Raw genomic sequence first — 14,788 nt, 5'->3', positions numbered from 1 at the left:
AGAGAAAGCAAGAAATAACAGTTTTATTTCTGAAGCAATAACAAAGATTCACAAGAAAAACTTCGTGGTAATCTTTTCCATGATTCAATTTAAGAGAGCTTAGACAAATGCTTCCCTTGATCAGCTTTTTCTGACATTATGTGCTTTATTTGTGTAACATTACCATTTAATGCTGACAGGGACAGCAAATGCAGTAAGCATATTTTTAAATTTCTATATTAGGCTTTTTGAAAGGCAGTTCAAGATGGCAACATAGGCCAGAGTCTAAAATTTCCATATTAATTTAATAAATTATTCTTTAAAAAAGAGGCATATTTTAAAACTACACAATGTCATTTTTTAAAATGTTTATTTTGAGAGACAGAGAGAGCACAAGCGGGGGAGGGGCAGAGAGGCAGAGAGAGAGCGAGAGAGAGAGACAGAGAGAGAGAGGGGGAGAGAGAGAGGGAGGGAGAGGCAGAGAGGGAGGGAGACAGAGAGAGAGAGAGAGAGAGAGAGAGAGAGAGAAGGAATCTCAAGCAGACTCCACACACTGCCCGTGCACAGCTTGAAGCAGGGCTCAATCTCACAAACCATGAGTTCATGACCTGAGCCTAAATCAAGAGTCAGATCCTTAACCAACTGAGCCACCCAGCCGTTCCCACAATGTCATTTTTTAACAGAGGAGTGTTAATGTATTCCATGCTGCAAGTTCAGAGTTAACCCTGATTGCTCTAAGTAACAATCACAAAATAACATGGAGAAAAAGGACCAAGAAATATTATGTTTGAAGGAATGGAGTAAACAGACTAAACTAAAAAAACACATATAAGGGCACCTGGGTGGCTCAGTCCATTAAGCGTCCAACTCTGGATTTCGGCTCAGGTCATGATCTCATGGTTCGTGAGTTCAAGCCCTGTATTGGGCTCTGCGCTGACAGCGTGGAGTCTACTTGGGATTCTCTCGCTCCCTCTGTCTCTCTGCCTCTCCCCCACTCATGCTCACTGTCTCAAAAAGAAATAAACTTAAAATATATGCTTAAAAATAAAAAACACACATAAAACAACAGGAGAGCAAACTAAAAAGATAATTATGCTGAATATACAATAACCTTCATACCTTGGCTACAGAAATAGAATTAAGAGCCTGATGTTGAAGGTGCTGTGTTATATGTGAAACCGAATCAGCCACAACCATGCTTCTTCTGTAGAACATATGCTCTATAGCCTAAAAAGAACCACAAGTAATGCTGTGAAAATCAACTTAAAACTTTTAGGCAAAATCACAGAATATCTTTAAGACCTTGGGCTAGGTAAGGAATTTGTAAATGGGATCCAAAAGAATTATTATATAAGATCGGTAAATTCAATTATATTAAGAATTTCTGTTCATCAAAAGCCACTATTCTCTCTCAAGAATAAACATTAAAAAAAAAAAATCTGGCATCATCTTGAAAAGCTGAACATGTAAGTAACACACAACCCAGCGATCCGCTGGTAGACACAAAACTCAGCAAACCTCTGGCACAACTACACCAAGAAACAGATACAAGAACAGTAACACTGTATATAGTAGCAACAACTGGAAATCACCCAAAGTCCATCTACAGGAAAGCTACACACCAATGAAAATGAAGGAACCATAGCTACTCATCCCAGCATGGAAAAGTTCAAATACAAAATTCTGGGGGCACCTGGGTGGCTCAGTCAGTTGAGCCTCCAACTTCGGATCAGGTCATGATCTCACAGTCTGTGAGTTCGAGCCCCACGATGGGCTCTGTGCTGGCAGCTCAGGGCCTGGAGCCTGCTTCAGACTCTGTGTCTCCCTCTCTCTCTGACCCTCCCCCATTCATGCTCTGTCTCTGTCTCAAAAATAAACAAACATCAAAAAAAAAACAAACTAAAAACCACCGTGATAAATTCCAATATTAATTCTAGTATTAAAAAAAAAATTCTGAGTTTAAAAAAGTAAAGAAGTACATAAAGTATTACTTCATTAATATAAACTTCAAGAGCATACATGACTAAATGATGAATGGTTTATAGATTCATCTATATATGGTAAACTAAAAAGAAAACCAACGGAATGAGAAGCATAAAATGCAGGACTGGTTTCCTCTGAGGGAGCAGGGTAAGATGTAATCACAGAGCACAACACAGGGGGTTTCTGAAAATATCAATATTTCTTAAATGGGATAGTGGGTTTTTGTCTATTATTTCTTAAAATTATGTTTATGAAATATATGCATATACACACATTTCTGTATTTACAGTTCATTAAAAAATGTAATATCTTTAAAAAAGCCTGAAAATTTCCAAAAGATTTTATTTCCTAAGCAAATCTAAAGGCATTAGCAGAAATTTACTAGAAAATTTTAATTTCAATTTTTATAAAAGGTTAAGTGGGCTCTCCTGCCTACAAAGGGTTTTTATTGTTTTTACTTACATAGAGTATGCTAAAAACATTATCGTATTTCCAGAAGTATTCAAATCACAAGATTACAGCACTTTCCCTAAACTGCAAAATAATTAGCCTCATGTTGACTAGCCTCATGTGCATCTGAACACTACAAAATGGATGTCTTTTTTTTTTTTTTAGTACAGTTGATACACAATGTTACATTGGTATCAGGTGTACAACTAGTGATTTGACAAATTGATACATTATGCTCTCTTCACTACAGGTGTAGCTGTCAACTGTCCCATTACATTGCTATTGCAGCATCACTGACTGTATTCTTTATGCTGTGCCTTTATTCCTGTGACTTATTCATTCCATAACTGGAAGCCTGTACCACTCTCTCCCCTTCATCCATTTTACACAATCCCCCAAACCCCTCCTCTGGCAATCATCAGTTTGTTCCTTGTATTATTTATAGGTCTGATTCTGCTTTCTGTTTATTTTTTTAAAATTCCACTTATGAGTAGAATTATATGGTAGTTATCTGTTTGACTTATTTCACATTAATACCCTCTAGGTCCATTCATACTGGCTCAAATGGCACAATCTCATCCTTTTTATGGCTGTATAATATTCCATTACGTGTACACCACATCCTCTTTAACCATTTGTCTATTGATGGACATTTAGGTTGTTTCCACACATTGGCTATTATAAATAATGCTGCAATAAACACAGGAGGCATGTTCTTTTCAAATTAGTTTTTTCACTTTCTTTGGGCAAATACACAGTACTGAAATTACTGGATCATATGGTGTTTCTATTTTTAACTTTTTGAGGAACCTCCATACTGTCTTCCACAGTGGCTGTACCAATTTACACTCCCACCAACAATGCATGAGGGTTCCTTTCTCTTCACATCCTCGCCGACACTTGTTACATCTAGTCATTTTGATATCAGCCATTCTAACTGGTGGGTATCTCATCGCGGTTTTGATTTGCAGTTTCCTGATGATGAGTGATGCGGAGGATCTTTTCAAGTGCCTACTGGCCATCTGTATGTCTTCTTTGGAGAAATGTCTATTCAGGTTCTCTGCCCATGTTTTAATTGGATTATGTTTTTGGTGTTGAGTTGTATAAGTTCTTTATATGTATTGTGGCTATTAACCCCTTATTGGATATATGATTAGCAAATATCTTCACCCAATCAGTTGTCTTTTGTTTTGTTGATGATTTCCTTTGTTGTGCAAAAGCTTTTTATTTTGATGTATGATGTAGTCCCAATAGTGCATTTTTGCTTTTGTTTCCCTTGCCTTAGAGGACATATCTACGAAATATTGTTATGGCTGATGTCAGAGAAATTACTTGTCTGTGCTCTCTTCAGAATTTTTATGGTTTCAGGTCTCACACTTAGGTCTTTAACCCATTTTGATTTTGTTTTTGTGTATAGCATTAGAAAGTGGTCCAGTTTCATTCTTTATACGTAGCTGTCCAGTTTTCCCGGCACCATTTATTAGAGTATGTTCCCCACTATATATTCTTGCCTCCTTCGTCAAAACTAACCATATATTTGTGGGTTTATTTCTGGGGTCCCTATTTGTTCCACTGATCTATGCACCAATTTTTGTACCACGTCATATTCTTTTATAATTCAGGCAACATGCTTAAAACTTCCATGAGCAAAACTTTACTAATACTTAAGTTAACCTTCTCATTCCCTTCTTCTCTCAATACATGCTAATTTTAATAAAGTTTAAATATATTGGCCATTCATAAAGTTATTCAGAAATTACTTTCAATGGCTAGTTTCCTTAGCCACGTGAGAGATAAGTACACTTTCCCACAATTATTTATTCTAATAATCAAGAAGTCAAATATTACAAGATCACCATAATTTAAGCACAGGTTAATTCTCAATTATAATGGCAAGGTAAAATAATCTTAAACCTACCTTGAGAAGTTCAACAAGCCTGCATAATGCCTTAACTGAGGTTTTGGTCATTGGCTTTTGCATTGACATGTAGAGATTCATTGTGGTTTTAATAATGGTACTAATACTGTATGCATATAAGAAGCCCTATAAAAAAATAAAACAATGATTATAATCACAAGGAAAAGTTTCATTTCTTCAACATTTCATTCTCTATGTAACAATTATTCCCCAACTTGCCAATAACTATTTTAAAGTCTGCTCTTAAGATTTTGAAATATTCTTCCTCACGCAATGTTACACAATGGTGAAGCTTCAAAGCAACCCCTAAAGGTGTATTTAACCTATTACATACCATAAGTTTAGTACTGCTGAAATTAAAGTATAAAATCACAGTTAAAGAATCTCCCCATTAAAAAAACAAACAAACCCTTCAGAGAAATGATCTGAATGTCCAGAAGCTATCTATTCATCCTTATCTTACCTGCCAGACAAGAGTTTAAAGACTCCTATCTGCTACAGACAAATGCTAAGGACCCTAAGGAACCAGGAACTGAAAAATAAGGAGTATGAGAGCTGTTGTCTGGCCAATACAGATACTGAAAGGTATTTCTCAGTTCCAAGCCAATTCCCCCTTTCCTTTTCACCCGGACCAATCCCCACTGTTCATCTGCTACCATGTCCCCTGCCTATGTTGGTCCTAATCAGACCTTCTCTCCTTCCAGCCCAATAAGAACATATTCTCTCCTACTCTTCTATTCACGAAGGAAGAACAAAGGTCTTGTGAGGTTTAAAAAAGATTTTTAGTGCTAGTAAACCCAGGGAAATGGGATGGAATAAGAAAACAGGAAAAGGAAAAGGATATTACCTTATATATTTTTATGTAGATCCAAAATAACCACATAGAAACATCATAATAAAGATTCTTTGGGTTTACAAAAGGACAAAAAAAGATACATGTACAGTTTTAGGATGAACCTAAATTATACTATTATGGATCTATTCAAGGAACTGGGGCAGAAGCCATATGCTAGTGATTCTCAACTTTTTTTCTAGTCCTCTATCATATGTGAGAGATAAAGTACTCTCCTATCAGTGTAACAGTGGCTCAGTAAAGAAGTGATACTTAGTGTGGGTGGGAGAGGGGATTTTCTCTGAACCAATTATATCTCTGTGATAAAGAGATGTGCAAAGTTAATAGAATAAGAAATGAGAGAGAAGGCAGCATCCTAAGAAAGGTGACAAAGCTTGGGGAATACACACAGGAAAGAGCTAGAAGTCTTAACCTGTCAGCTACAGAACTATCACACCAGATTCTGCCCTAGTGCAGCACCATGAAAAGTTTAAAAGCAGAAACAAAGAACAGCAAAAGTATAACTCTAAGCCAGGCATAAAAAGGGGAGTTTCTTTTTTGAGGGGGAACAGGGGTGAAAGAATTCATGGGTCCCCAGATGGTCATTAACTTGTGAAACATATATATAAAGGACGTATTTTAAAAATCTAAATGGGGAGAGGAGAGGTTTAGGGTCTGTTTTTGTTAATGGAAGAATAAATAATCTGGACTAACCTCTGTACAAAGAACAAGCAAATCTGGGCAAAACATTTTTTTAATCTCTCAGGAGGCATCAAAGAGCTATTAAGAAGATAAGGAAATATAAAGCCAAAATCTGGGAGAAGAAAGAAACCCAGAGAAGTGAGCCTGGCATTTGAGGCTGCTTCCTTAAGAAGCATCTGCCAGTTCCAAAAGAGAATGGAGACAGAAGCCAAATGTTACCTTTCAGCATCTCCCAGAAAGGAGAGGGGAATAAAAACAGGAGTTCGTGGCCCATCAAAGAGGAAAGGAGGTCCTATAAACCTAGGTTCTGGATTGGGATCCTGAAAAACTACCCCCTAAAAAGTAAGGATGAACTCAAAAAACTAGCCATCATAGGATTTAGGTCCCATTTCAAATCATCTCAATCCATGACTAGGTTGAGGTGATCTGGGTTGTTAGTTGTCCCAGACTAGCTGTTTATCAAAAGTAAAAATTATTAAGTCCTCTCTGGAAAAAGAAAAACAATATCCAGATCTTCAAATTATAGCCACAGTTTTTCATATACAATGTGCGCATTATTAAAAATAACCAGGCAAAGAGATAATAAGACATATCAAAAAACAAGAGAAACATAGATAACAGAAACATCCAGATAATGAAATTACTAGACATAGGCTTAAAAATAATTCTGCTACGTTGAAGGAAAAGAAACAAAATTTTTTCAGAAAAAGAAATGGAAACTATAAAAAAAGCTAAAAAGTAAAATAAGTGAAATTAAGAGTTCAGTAGATAGGCTTAACGAGAGAGAGAGAGAGAGAGAGAGAGAGAGAGAGAGAGAGAGAGAGAGAGAATAAAACAGAAATAGTACTTGAAGAGTTAGTGGCTGAGAATTTTCCACAAATTCCAGAAGCTCTACAAATCCCAAGCAGCACTGACACAAAGAAAACTACACCTAGGTACATTAAAGCAATATTGCTAAAAACCAAAAAGTAGATCTTACAAGCAAGTAAAGACTCACATTCAGAAACCAAGAAAACTGACAGCTAACTTCTCAACAAAAATAAAAGCCAGAAGACAATAAGTTGGGGAGGGAGGTGAGGGATCCTGCTAACCCAGAATTCTCTACATAGCAAAAATGCTTTTGAAAACAAAGTTGAGGGGTGCCTGGGTGGCTCAGTGGGTTAAGCAGCCAACTCTGGATTTCGGCTCAGATCATGATTTCAGTTTGTGAGTTCAAGCACCACATCGCTCTCTGTGCTCACAGTGCAGAGCCTGCTTCAGATCCTGTCTCCCTCTCTTTGCCTCTCCCCTGCACCCACTCTCTCTCCCAAAAATAAATAAATGTTAAAAAACAAAAATGAAGTTGAAATAAAGACATATTCAGACAAAAAAAATAGTGATAATTCATCAACAGAAGGACACTGTAAATGAATTCCACAAACAGAAGAATGAAGAGGGGCACCTGGGTGGCTCAGTCGGTTAAGCGTCCGACTTTGGCTCAGGTCATGATCTCACAATCCGTGAGTTCAAGCCCTGTGTTGGGCTCTGTGCTGACAGCTTGGAGCCTGGAGCCTGCTTAGGATTCTATGTCTCCCTCCTCTCTGCCCCGTCCCAGCTCATGCTCTACTTCTCTGTCTCACTCTCAAAAATAAATAAACGATAAAATATATATATATACAAATACATATATATATATATACATACACACACACATACATATGTATATACATACACATACACATATATATACATGTATATATGTATACATATATGTATATATATATATATATACATATGTATATATATATATATATATATATATATATATACACATATATATATGAAGAATGAAGAGACGCAGAAGAACGGAAAGCAACAGAACAGGTAAATATATGGATAAATCTAAATGGACCAGGACTATAAAGACAACAGCAGCAATAATAATGCCTCGAGAAGTTTAATATATAAAATGAATCAAAATAAACAACAACATCAGAAGTGAGATGGTAGATAAAGAGAATTACGGTGGTTTAAGATCCTCACACTGTCTAGAAAGAGATAAAACTACTTATTTATTTTGGAGTTGAAGGTTAAATGATGCACTTAAAATCTCTAGAGTAACCATTAAAAAAACCCAGTAAAAGGATACAGAATTAACAACATAATAAAGGGAGAAATAAAATGATGAATTAATTCAAAAGAGAGCAAGAAAGGAAAGTAAAAGGGACACAGAACAAGTGAGATAAATAGAAAGCAACTAGTCAGGTGCTAGTTTTAAATCCAAATACATCATCAGCAATGACATAGAGAAAATAAAAAAAGACAACTAGACTGGGGAAAAATTTATGCTGCTTACACACTGCTTACACACAGGAGACACACATTAAATATAAGGAGTCAAACAAGTTGCAAGTCAAATGATGAAAAAAGACATACTATGTAGACCTTAACTAAAAGAGAACTGGTATAGCTATATTACTATTATACACACAAGACTTAAGACAGAGCATTACTAGAAATAAAAGGGATATTTCATAACAACAGGTTCAATTCATCAGGAATAAATAATAATTCTTAAATGTTATGCACTCACTTGGTTTTAAAACATATAAAACAAAAACAAAGGGTAAACAGACAAATCCACCATGCTAGTGGGAGATTCTAACCCAATTCTGTCAGTAACTGACACAATATGTAAACAAAATCATTAACAAACATAACATACTTGACATATACAGAACACTACAACCAATAAATGCAAGTTACATATTCTTTTCAAGTGTACATGAAATGTTTACCAAAGTTGACCATAGGCTGGGCCATAATGCAAATCTCAACAAATTTAAAAATAGCAAAATTATTTTAGTACTTCTAGAAATCAATAATAAAAGATAACTAGGAAATCCTCTTATCTTTACAAACTAAAACATATCTTCAAAATAACCCACAGATCAAAAAAGAAATCACAATAAAATTTCTTATATATTTCGAACTAAATAATGGAAATGCAACATATCAAAACTTATGGGATACAGCAAAAAAAGTCATGCTTTGAAGAGAATACAGAGATTTAAATGCATGTATTAGAAAATCTAAATTAGTCACACAGATCTAAACATAATCAAATCAATTTCAGTTTTTAAAAACAAAAACATATCGTACCCCTTCCAGTTTTTTCAAAGTGTAAGTTCTATACATTGAATTAACAAAGAAATGACCCCCAAAATATTCTAAGTAAGAAGATGCAACTACCTGTATAAAAACATTACATCTATTGGTGAGGTCTTCAGCAAATTTATCCATTCTCTGCTCTTTAGATAAAATAGATTCCATTTTCATCATCCATGAGCTCACAAAGACGTAGTAAGACTGTACATCTCTAAAAAAGGAAAATATTGGGGTTACTCAGCACAGGAAATAAAATTTACTTCCATTTCTTTGAACTGGTTGGGATAAAATATTTCCTTGCAGGAGCCACCTTTCTGGTTTTCAAATTACAGACATCCTACATACATATATAATTTACTCATTCAACAAATGTTCATGCCTATATAGGCCAGACACTGTTTCTCAGTACTAAAAATAAAAGTTAGCAGTAAACAAAATAGATAAAAATCCCTACCACAATAAAGTTTACATTCTTTGAAGAAAGGAGAGTTGTGTAACAAAGAAATCAATAATTAAGATCTGTAAGATGTTAGATATGTGCTATGGAAAAGATGCAGCAGAGAGAAAAAAAGAGACAGAGACTTGGAGGGCAGGTACAATTTTAATTACAGTGATCAAGGCAGGCTCACTGAAATTATGATTTTGAGCCAAGATTTGAAGAAGATGAATGAGTAATCTATGTAAATATATGAGAAGAGAATTCTAGGAAAGTAAATAACAAACGCAAACGTCTGGCATGTTCAAGTAATAAAAAGAAATCAGTATGGCTGGAGCTCAGAGAACAGGGATGAGAACATAAAAGGAAATCAGAGAAGTACAAAGGTGGGGGTTGGGGGGCAGGAAGGGTGGGGAGTAGAACAGGATTTGTGTATGACCTTGTAGAGAGGGCTTCAATGGAAAGCCACCAAAGCATTTGAGCAGAGTGACTTTATCTAACTTTGCAGGGGACCAAAATCACCTTGGCTGAGATGCTGAAAATAAACTGTAAAGGGGACAAGTGGGGTAACAGAAAAACGACTCAGGCAGCTACCACGATAATGCAGAAGGGGATGACAACTTGAACCAGAAGGGAAGGCTGGAAGTGGTCAGAATCTGGATATAAAAGCTACACTGATTGAACGCTTCCTATGTGCCAGCCACTGTTCTAATCACTGTACGCAAAGTAACTCATTTAATCCTCACATAACCTTATGATCTAGAAGAGGAAACTGATACACAGAGAAGTTAAGTAACGTGCCCAAGATCATAACTGGTAAAAAGCCAACCCAAGATAAAAGCCCAAATCTAGGAAGCTTTCCTATCCAGGAAAGACTAAATCTACTGATTTAATTCTCCGCTGCAAGCCAATTACAAACACTGAATCACTCTATCAATGTATCTCAAATGGCTCAAAATGGAAACTTTTAGCCCAGAAGCTATTTAATATACACTTCTTTTTTATTTTAAAGGTTTAGTGTGGAAAAACAAACAATTCCCCTTTGTGGGATCTGATGTTACCAACTCTTTAGAGACTTCCTCCAGTCAGAGAAACATCCCATTACTGCCAGTCAGAATGAACTAGAGGATAGCACTCCGGGCAAGGGACTGCAGAGACTCACCTGACCGAAATCTGAACCCCACAGTGAGGTCACTGGTCAGCCATACTGCCAAAGAGTCTGACAATGTCAAGAACTCAGTCTGAAGAGGGATTACACCAAAATTTTTCATAACTGTCTTTTAAAGAGGTAAAACCCTAGCATCAAATCTAAGAAAAATTTCTTGCTGAGCCAGGATTCCATTAAACAAATGACACCAACAGCTGTACTTTTTGGCTTTGCCTCAAATGGTGCTAACATTATTTGACTTGTGGATTATTTGACTTAAAAATGTGAAACACGGAGAATGAGCAGGGTCCTAGGGCAATGCCTCCTTTTGAGGAAGCTGTGATCAGTATTCAGCAGGGATACAAGTATAGGAGGGAAGAGAAAGGTCATAAGCCAAGACAGAAGGAAGAGGCCTAGATTATAGAGCCCTCCTTGACAGTAATCAAACCAGTAACCTTATGAAGAAGGCTAATAACACAGTCAAGGGCACTCACTCAATTTTAGATCAGACTATGCAGGATAAAGCAGAGATTATCCATTACTCCACCCATCACTCCTACATTCAAACACTAGATGATATTCCTCTCTTATGAAAATGAAAATGAAGCTGTTTCAAGTTTTAAAAAACAAGTTTTTGACAAATGGAGTCCAAAAATAGCCAAGGGTCCTGTCAGATGGTCAGCTTCACTTCAAAGTACAAACAGGAAAAACACTAAGGAAAAAAAAAATCTGTCCCAATATAAATCACCAAATGGCGGTAACACTTCTATGTCAACAGAGGTTTGAAATGAAGGTTCAGAGCTCTATCCTCTGAAGTCAGTATTTCCAGTGTCAAAATGGTTTTGAATGAAAAGCAAAATGCAGCAACCTACAAACCTTGGACCCCAGGCAGGAATGTGGCTGGGACACTCGGCCAGCTGAAGTCTAGTGCATACTGGGCGGGGGGCAGGGAAACCGTCCCCCACTGTTTCCTCATTATCTAATAACTCTGGAACCTAACTGGGACAGCTCTTGTTCACTCCCTCAATTTTTCCTAAAACACTGGATAAAACTCATGCTAGTCACACTGTCTCCCCTCTCCTGGGTTTCATTTTAGTGAATTTTAGGTTTGTTTGGGATAACTGCAAGGAGAATGAAAAAGACACTATCCCCTTCAGCTCCCTGGAGCTCTATGGTAACTGTGTATCTTTGGAATCAAAGAATTTAAAAACATAAAATGTTATCATGGGGGAGAGGGGGTCTTTGAAAGTCAACTTATTCAATCTTCTACCTGATAAGCCTCACTTCCTACAGCATCTTGGACTGAGGTCATCTATACTTTACCTACACAGCTCTAGTAAAAGAGTGCATTACCTCTCAGGACAGCCTCCAGGACTTGGTAGCAGAGGCTCTTCAGCAGGACTGGTATGGGCTTGCACACTAGCACACCTAGCTCTCTGACCTGGCAAAGTTCATTTCTCTAAGCCTCATTCTCCTCATCTAAAAATGGGATAAAAATAGTACTGTCGAGTAGCAGTTAACAGCTTATGCTCTAGAGTTGGGACTGCCCAGCTCTGCCACCTACTAGCTGTTTAAATTTGGGCAAGTTCAATCTCTCTGTATTTCAATTTTCTCACCTACAAAATGGCCATAATTACAGTATCTACCTCACAGGATTCTCTCATGATTAAAGGAGATGATAAATGTGAAGTTCCTGGAACAGTTTAGTTATTGGCTTACAGAAAGCACTGGGTTAATATTGGTTGTTACCTTTATTATTTCCCACATGAGAAGACTATTACAGGGTTTGCATAAGACAAAGTGTCTAAAGCCTTTAGCATAATGCCTGCTACTAAGAGCTCAATCATGTTGGCGATTTTGGATCTCTGGAGCCACAGAGATCAAATCTGTTCCCTCTTCAACCTGAATGCCCCTCAAATATTTAAGGAGCTCACCACATCATTTCTCAGATTTCTCTTTTAAAGGTCAAACTATGTAGAGATTCTTCAAAAGGCATGGTTGTCAGGTCTTCTGACATATCCTGATCAGCTGCATTTAGGGTTGCTGCATTTTGTGTCCCTCTTAAAAATGTGACACCACTGGACACCAACTACGATCTGACCAATAAAAATTCAATGAAACTACCAATTCACATGGCCTAGATATTATAAGTACCATTTCCCATAATCTGGATATAGTTATTAACATAATCCAAGTATGTATTGGCATTTTTAGCAACTGCATCACACTATTCAAGAATATTAAGATGGGAATGCAAGCTGGTGCAGCCACTCTGGAAAACAGAATGGAGGCTCCTCAAAAAACTAAGCAGAGAACTACCCTACGACCCAGCAACTGTACTACTGGGTATTTATCCAAGGGATGCAGGGGTGCTGTTTCAAAGGGACACATGCACCCCCATGTTTATAGCAGCACTATCAACAATAGCCAAAGTATGGAAAGAGCCCAAATGTCCATCGATGGATGAATGGATAAAGAAGATGTGGTCTATATATACAATGGAGTATTACTCGGCAATCAAAAAGAATGAAATCTTGCCATTTGCAACTACATGATTGGAACTGGAGGGTATTACGTGAAGTGAAATCAGTCAAAGACAAATATCATATGACTTCACTCATATGAGGACTTTAAGAGACAAAACAGATGAACACAAGGGAAGGGAAACAAAAATAATATAAAAACAGGGAGGGGGACAAAACAGAAGAGACTCATAAATATGGAGAACAAACTGAGGGTTACTGGAGGGGTTGTGGGAGGGGAGGAATGGGCTAAATGGGTAAGGGGCACTAAGGAATCTACTCCTGAAATCACTGTTGCACTATATGCTAATTTGGATGTAAATTAAAAAATATATAGATATAGATATAGATATAGATATAGATATAAAGCTTCTGATAATTAAGATATCCACACACCTTAATTAATACTATTAACCTAATCCCTGTGTCTCCATCTTATTGAATTCACAGCTTTAACTCCAAACTATGTCTTTTTCCCTCCTCAGTTCTGTTTTAGAAGATAGGAGGAAGCTCTGAAATTTACGTTATGTGTAGTCCTGCCTGAATTGAGTAACTGTCATTTTCCATGGACTTGAACCACCAGACTTGAGAGTACTAAGAGATGCTTTAGGGGACTCCTATATTCCTGATGTACTCCTTCTTCCCCCATTCTGCAGTAGTGGTCCAGTTTCCCCTTGACAGTCAAGATCGAAAGAAAATGAATAAATATCCCTATTATCTTCTAATCATATCACAAATAAAAACTGTGTCCAGCACAGAGCCAGTGGCACAGTCCTGCATCACTTCACTAAAATCTTCATCCAGGTCAGTGTGTGATTTTAGCAATGCACTCAAGAAACAATGTGCAGTAAATTAAGTGTTGAGGCTAGGTGATGAGAACACAGGAACTCATCTATTTTCTCTCTTTTGTGTATATTTGAAAATTTGCATAGTAAGACTTCAACAAAATAGGATGTAAATATCAGAAGAACATCTGATTGTTGTTACATTATGTAACAACATAAGGATGTAAATATCAGAAGAAACTAAAGTTAAAAGTATTCTGTTAAGAGGCACATGAAAAGATGTTCAACGTCGCTCCTCATCAGGGAAATACAAATCAAAACCACACTCAGATATCACCTCACGCCAGTCAGAGTGGCCAAAATGAACAAATCAGGAGACTATAGATGCTGGAGAGGATGTGGAGAAACAGGAACCCTCTTGCACTGTTGGTGGGAATGCAAATTGGTGCAGCCGCTCTGGAAAGCAGTGTGGAGGTTCCTCAGAAAATTAAAAATAGACCTACCCTGTGACCCAGCAATAGCACTGCTAGGAATTTACCCAAGGGATACAGGAGTAATGATGCATAGGGTCACTTGTACCCCAATGTTTATAGCAGCACTCTCAACAATAGCCAAATTATGGAAAGAGCCTAAATGTCCATCAACTGATGAATGGATAAAGAAATTGTGGTTTATATACACAATGGAATACTACGTGGCAATGAGAAAGAATGAAATATGGCCTTTTGTAGCAACGTGGATGGAACCGGAGAGTGTGATGCTAAGTGAAATAAGCCATACAGAGAAAGACAGATACCATATGGTTTCACTCTTATGTGGATCCTGAGAAACTTAACAGAAACCCATGGGGAAGGGGAAGGGAAAAAAAAAAAAAAAAAAAAAAGAGG

At 37.1% G+C, this 14,788-nt stretch overlaps 1 protein-coding gene across 2 annotated transcripts in view; it reads right to left on the bottom strand.

Moving 5' to 3' along the window:
• The window catches only part of WASHC4 (WASH complex subunit 4), a 59,436-nt gene that overhangs the window by 27,105 nt on the left and 17,543 nt on the right, over positions 1 to 14,788 (bottom strand). For both annotated transcript variants that reach the window (XM_049626214.1, XM_049626215.1), the window contains exons 14-16: positions 9,096 to 9,222; positions 4,331 to 4,456; positions 1,099 to 1,206 (exon numbers count right to left, since the gene is read on the bottom strand). In XM_049626214.1, coding sequence (XP_049482171.1) covers positions 1,099 to 1,206; positions 4,331 to 4,456; positions 9,096 to 9,222 — 361 coding nt within the window. The remainder of the gene's footprint in view (positions 1 to 1,098; positions 1,207 to 4,330; positions 4,457 to 9,095; positions 9,223 to 14,788) is intronic.

This window comes from Panthera uncia, chromosome B4 (genome assembly GCF_023721935.1).
Source record: "Panthera uncia isolate 11264 chromosome B4, Puncia_PCG_1.0, whole genome shotgun sequence".
NCBI classification, from domain to species: Eukaryota; Metazoa; Chordata; class Mammalia; order Carnivora; family Felidae; genus Panthera; species Panthera uncia.
The sequence above is the reverse complement of the archived record's forward strand: the minus strand, read 5'-3'. Positions and strand labels throughout refer to the sequence as shown.